The sequence below is a fragment of the Zingiber officinale genome, chromosome 3B (genome assembly GCF_018446385.1).
Source record: "Zingiber officinale cultivar Zhangliang chromosome 3B, Zo_v1.1, whole genome shotgun sequence".
Taxonomy (NCBI): domain Eukaryota; kingdom Viridiplantae; phylum Streptophyta; class Magnoliopsida; order Zingiberales; family Zingiberaceae; genus Zingiber; species Zingiber officinale.
Genome location: NC_055991.1, coordinates 19,165,626 through 19,172,085, shown reverse-complemented (window position 1 = coordinate 19,172,085; position 6,460 = coordinate 19,165,626). Strand labels below are relative to the sequence as shown.

General features: G+C 37.5%; 2 protein-coding genes across 4 annotated transcripts; one reads left to right on the top strand and one right to left on the bottom strand.

The window, feature by feature from the left end:
* The first annotated feature begins 2,779 nt into the window (after positions 1-2,779).
* On the top strand, positions 2,780-4,919 carry LOC122056069 (20 kDa chaperonin, chloroplastic-like). Of its 3 annotated transcripts, XM_042617846.1 has the most exons (5): positions 2,780-2,902; positions 3,225-3,427; positions 4,012-4,191; positions 4,264-4,419; positions 4,527-4,919. In XM_042617846.1, the coding sequence occupies exons 2-5, from the start codon at positions 3,248-3,250 to the stop codon at positions 4,776-4,778; spliced, it is 768 nt and encodes a 255-aa protein (XP_042473780.1). In that variant the 5' UTR covers positions 2,780-2,902; positions 3,225-3,247; the 3' UTR covers positions 4,779-4,919. The 3 variants fall into 3 exon arrangements, with proteins under 3 accessions (XP_042473780.1, XP_042473778.1, XP_042473779.1); XM_042617845.1 differs by lacking the exons at positions 2,780-2,902; positions 3,225-3,427 and having other exon boundaries at positions 3,469-4,191; XM_042617844.1 differs by lacking the exons at positions 2,780-2,902; positions 3,225-3,427 and having other exon boundaries at positions 3,457-4,419.
* On the bottom strand, positions 4,870-5,806 carry LOC122056070 (probable calcium-binding protein CML10). Its single transcript, XM_042617847.1, has one exon. The coding sequence runs from the start codon at positions 5,694-5,696 to the stop codon at positions 5,127-5,129; it is 570 nt and encodes a 189-aa protein (XP_042473781.1). The 5' UTR covers positions 5,697-5,806; the 3' UTR covers positions 4,870-5,126.
* Positions 5,807-6,460: the final 654 nt, after the last annotated feature.

Below are 6,460 nucleotides of genomic sequence, written 5' to 3'. Positions count from 1 at the left end.
AAAAAATTAATTGTCTAAGGAGATGTATAGCTTCTATTGTCGACCTTCCAGGCATGAACCCAAATTGATTTTCTGTCACTGTGGTCTCCTTCTTTAATCTTTTTTCTATTACTTTTCCCAAAGTTTCATAGTATGACTCATTAGTTTAATACCCCTATAGTTTGCACAATTTTGTATGTCTCCCTTGTTCTTATATAAGGGAACTAGAGTACTTATCCTCCATTGATCAGGCATTCTTTTCGTTTTCAATATCATGTTAAATAATTTTGTAAGCCATTCAATACCTTGTTTCCCTAAGCACTTCCATACCTCTATCGGAATATCATCTGGTCCAATGGCTTTTCCATTGTGCATCTCATTTAAAGTTTGTTTTACTTCTGAATTTTGAATTCTACGATAAAAATTAAAATTTCTATGCTCATTTGACCTAATTAAATTACCTAAGTTAAGTTGGTCATCTAAACCTTCATTAAAAAGTTGATGAAAATACCTCTTCCACCATTCTTTTATTTTTCTATCATTTACTAATACCCTATTATATTCATCTTTAATACATTTTATTTGGCTAAGATCTCTTGTTTTCCTTTCTCTCACTTTAGCTATTCTATAAATGTCTCTTTCCCCTTCTTTTGTATCCAATTTTTGATATAAGCGTTCAAAAGTTTCATTTTTTTGCTTCACTCACTACTTTCTTATCTTCTTTCTTGGCTATTGTATATTTTTTTAAGTTTTCCTCGTTCTTACAAATATATAATTCCTTATAAGCTATTCATTTTTCTTTCACTTTCTCTTGTACTTTATCATTCTACCACCAAGATTCTTTACTTAGTGGTGCATGCCCCTTTGACTCACCGAGTATACTCTTAGCTACTATTTTCAACTTTGATACCATCTTATCCCATGTTGTATTAGAGTCATCGTATATTTCATCTAATGCTTGTACTTCTACCTTTTCCTTAAATATATTTTGTTTCCAATCCTTTAACTTCCACCACTTAATTCTATGAATTGTATATATTTTCTTTCTATTGATACTATGTTTGAGGCGTATATCCAATACAACTACCCTATGTTGGGTAGTTAAACTTTCTCCAGGGATGACTTTGCAATCTTTACAAATCTTTCTATCATTCTTCCTAACCATAAGAAAGTCAATTTGCGATTTATTATTCCCACTTTTGAATGTGACTAAGTGTTTTTCTCTTTTTTTTAAAAAACGTATTAGCTAATATAAGGTCATATGCTATCGCAAAATCTAATATAGTTTTCCCTTCCTCATTCGTCGTTCCAAACCCATAACTTCCATGTACTCTCCCATATTCCTCATTTTTCACTCCAACATGCCCATTTAGATCACCTCCTATTAAAATCATTTCATTTGGTGGAATATTTTGTAATATTTCATCTAAGTTCTCTCAAAACCTTAATTTGGTAGCTTCATCTAATCCTACTTGTGGTGCATATACGCTAATTATGTTCATAGTTTCTTTCGCCACTATTATCTTAAAGACTATAATTCTATCCCCTTTTCTAACTACTCCTACAACTTCATCATTTAACAAACTATCTACAATGATACCCACTCCATTTCTTGCTTTACTCTTTCCAGTGTACCATAACTTAAAACCCGAGTTCTATATCATCTTTGCCTTCTCGCCTATCCATTTTGTCTCTTGTACACACAAAATACTAATTTTTCTCCTAATCATCATATCTACTACCTCCATTGATTTACCAGTGAGAGTTCCTATATTCCATGTTCCAAATCTTAGATTATTAGTTTTCCTATCATATTTGTTCTTATCTAACCTATGGTGTGAGAACTTTTGTCTATTTAACACTACACCTAAGTTCTCATAGAGATGTAGCGGTCCTTGCTGAGACGTTACAGTCGCACCCTGTAACACGAATAAATATTATGAATTTAATTTAGTTAGAAAAATTTATCAAACATATTTAAGTTGGGTTGGAACTCAATAATTTGAATATGAATCAAATTTTTTTTCAAACAATTCGAAAAGCTAAAGACTCTTCATTTGCATCCCTAAGCTAACTGTTATATAATTATAGTTAAATTTTAAAATCTAAATATTAAATATTAAATATTATTATATGAAAATATTATTTATTAACTAGGTCAAAATTATTTAAATTTATTAAAATTATTTTAAAATAATTATAACAACTACCTAAATAGTTATTAAATAGTTGTTACATACTAAAATAGTATTGTATTAATTGTTATATATTATAATAGTTAGTTGTAATTGAAGAAATAATATTATAGTAGAAAATAAAGATATTTTTGAGATGAAATTGATATGAAGTATTTTTTTGGTATTTTTTCTTTCAATTTGTATAATTTAGAATGCTGTTTGTATTTTTTTTATTTTTGTCCAAAAAAAATGTTACATGCTAAAAAAGATAATAAAAAGATACACATTTTAATTTGTTTCCTTAAAATTATTTTTTTTTTTACCGTGAAGTACAGTTCTTAAAAATAAATCATTAATTTACAATAAAGAAAAATCCTAATGTATAGGGAATCAAATGTCGATTAGGTTGGTCCGGGTTCATCAACATTGAGTCGAACCACGTCCAGTCCTTTTACTACGGCCTTCCAGAACCATCCTTGCGGTACGATACCCATCAAGAAGTCATGAAGCAACATTTTAGCGATCATCACGAGGCTACAGATGTTATCGTGCTACCGTTTGATTCCTCATTGCCATTTCATTAAAACAACACGAAGGGAACACCACAACGTCAAGGGGAGGATAAAATGGATCGCATCACCATCCTCTGCCCGGCGTCGCGGTCTCTAGGGTTTATCCTCCGGGTCTTCTTCGAGTCGCTTCTGTTGGAAGCTCGCTGAAGGAATCTTAGATCTTTGGTTCTTCAGGTATGATGGTTCTAGCAAATTCGAACTTTTTTAATGTATTTTCATTTTTTTACGCATTAATGGTTGAGATCGTTAGCTCGCTTCACGTCACTAGAATTTAAGCTCATTTTTACCATTTTTTTTTTGTTTCGTGAATAATATTTTACTGAAATAATTTGTTAGCATCGTTTGTGTGGTTGATGACTCGATCCTTGTCCTTTCGAGTATGTTGATTTTACCAAATTTCATTTTTAATGCTTTTTTTCATCTCTTTTTTATTTGTTTGATTAACAGAATCACATTGTTATCTGTATCATTTTTAATGGTTGGTGGTAATCTTCAGGTTTTAGGAGTTCTAGTCCATCTATGGCTTCTTTACACTTTTCTGGACTGTCGATCGCCTCTACTGCTGCGGCGCCTATGCTTTCCATCAGCGGGCTTCGACTTGCTCCAGCGACGTTCAGGCGTCCTTTTCCAGTTGGATCCCTTAACAGGAGGGGCTCTGGCGGTTTTGTTGTGAAAGCTGCGACGATTATTGCTCCAAAGGTTGCTCTTTTAGGTTTTGCAGTTCCGGTTTTGAATTGACTCATTTGTTCAAAATCTGCTTTTTATATTCTTAAAAGTGTCAAAGTTTGTCTCTTCAAGTTATTTCTTTAAAAACTTAGAAAATTGTCCTATGCTACACTGATTTGGACTAGAAGTTCATCTGTTGCAGGGGCTTATAATCTTCCTAATATCATGGATTTAGTAGGATTTGGCATTTTTTTTAGTGTTCGTTCATAGCAAACTCTGCTCGGAGAGGGAGGTTATCATGCAAGTGCCATGATTATGATCTCTGCTCAATGTATGGTTATCATGCAGGTCTCCTGGTTCCCTGCCTTCATATCTACCATTTAGAAAATCTATAATAAGTTGGCTTCTTAAAGCCCATGCCAATCTTGTTTTGTTTTACATTGAACAAGCAGATTGGTATTATTTTTTTCTTCTCATTGTGCAACTATTTGTTTCTTGGCGTCAATCTTAGAGAACTTTGTTTTAAACTGAGGATCCATCGAACCATTTCATCATTGCTCTATATGAAATGCAGTGCGATACTTTTGAAAATTGTTTGGTTTTTCTCTGTTCTCCAGTACACTTCTGTCAAACCTCTGGGTGATAGAGTGCTAATTAAGATCAAGACTTCTGAGGAGGTGACTGCTGGCGGCATATTACTACCCTCAACAGCTCAATCAAAACCCCAGTCCGGCGAAGTGGTTGCCGTCGGAGAAGGAAGGGCCGTAGGCAACAATAAGTTAGCAGTTGGTATTCAGGTGCTTGTACTGATTCAATTCATAGCCGATTTAAATTTCTCGACCTTAATGAGATTATTCTACTTGGTGCAGCCTGGATCACAAGTTATATACTCGAAGTACGCAGGCACAGAACTGGAACTGAATGGAGCCAGTCACATTATCCTGAAGGAGGATGACATTGTTGGCATTCTGGAAGCTGAGGATGTCAAGGATTTAAAGCCTCTCAATGACAGGATTCTAATCAAGGTTGAATCGCAGGGTCGAACTTAAAAACGTTCAAATGTTTTTGTTGCTCCTGCTAAAACTACTCTTGCTAGATTAATTCGTACATGAAACTTTCTTGTCTGCCTCAGGTTGCGGAAGCTGAGGAGAAGACTGCCGGCGGTCTGCTCTTGACAGAGGCAAGCAAAGAGAAGCCTTCCATTGGAACGGTTGTTGCAGTGGGTTCAGGTGCCCTCGACGAGGAAGGGAATCGGAAGCCATTGACGGTGGAGAGCGGGAGCACGGTGCTGTACTCCAAGTACGCCGGTAACGAGTTCAAGGGCGCTGATGGCTCCGGCTACGTTGTTCTCAAAGCGTCCGACGTCTTGGCGATCCTCTCCTGAATCGTTGCGATTGCATCTGGACAAACTGCTTCAAGAATTTTGTAATGACAATAATTCTTACCGAAATTCGCTTTGGATGCTCTTGTTCTTATGTAGCTGGGAAAATCAGAAAAAGTGATAATGTGCAACTATCTTTATTAATTCTTCTTTCGGTACAAGGAAAAAATAAAGGATCGAAGCTGATTAGATTATTCATTAATGGAGTAGCAAATATCTACAAGGTTTTTTTTTTCTATCATATGTTGTTTGATAAAATGCTTCAACATATAATATAATATAACGAGGGGATAGGGCATCAGAACGAATACTTGAGAAAATGGAAAAGAGGGATTGATGAGGGAATTCCGTCTATTCAGCGGCGGCATTGGCGGCGGCGAGAGCAGCGCAGGCGCGGGAGAAACCCGCCCCGCAAGTCATCATGGCCTTGAACTCCTCGAAGCTAACGAGGCCGTCGCCGTCGCGATCGACCCCTTGGATCATGCGGCGGCACTGGGCGACGGAGGCGCCCTCCCCGATACCGATGAGGACCTGGGAGAGCTCGTCGGCGGAGATGACGCCGTTTCGGTCGAGGTCGAATACGGCGAAGGCGAGGCGCAGGTCCTCGTCGATCGACGCCGGCGGCGAATTGATCTCCACGAACTCCTCCAGGGAGATGAACCCGTCCCCGTCGGAGTCGGCCTCGACCATCATCCGGCGGAGCTCGTCCTCAGAGGGCGGGTGGCCGAGGTTCGAGAGCACCGCGGCGAGCTCCTCGGACGAGATCTTGCCGTCGCCGTTGGAGTCGAATTTGTTGAAGACGCGCTCGAGGTCACCGGAAGCGGAGGAGGAGGAGGAAGAGGAAGGAGTGGAGGGGGACGGCGGCGAGGAGTGCTGAGATTTGGGTCGGCGAAGGCGGAAGAGAGATCGGATCTTTCCCATTGCGACGGAGCGAGTCGCAGGCAGAGAGAGCGGAGGTAAGGAGAAAGGGCATCAGTTTTCCTTCAAAATAAATAGAAAAATGGACGGATGAGCCAAAAAGTTGGCAACGAAATAGGGGAAGGTCGTGGCTACAAATAGAGTGGTTATATTAACGTTTAAATAACGAGGAGCCCTCAGTAAGCGGACCTTAATTTAATTTTAAATGAAATTAACAGGGATATAATTGCTTTGAATTATCTGTAATTATTGACACGTAAATAGTTCGAATGTATTTTAAAATGGTAGGGAATTAAATTAGTACACTAGTATGCGTATTATATCTATAGAGATACTCTATAAGCTTTAAGGTTGATAGACTTTTTGATATATATATATATATATATATATATATATATATATACACACGCTCAAGGAAAAATCTCAATGAAATGCTTAAGGATAGACACATAAATTTATGATCCATCATTTCACTTTTTGTGGACCCCATCATTTTATGTGTCTATCCTTGAGCATTTCATTGAGATTCATTTCTTGTGCATATCATTTTTCATATATATATATATATATGTGTGTGTGTGTTGATTAAGTGTGAATGGAGAAGAGGAGGAAGAGAAGAAGCTTCATTGTGAATGGGGACTTTAGTCTCACATTGGAAGTTTCAAATGGTTTTTGTTGGTTTATATTGATTCACATACATTGAGGATGTGAACAAGTGCATGGGGAGAGACTCTCTCTCACGTGTGGGTGCGCAGGGAGGGTGCGCA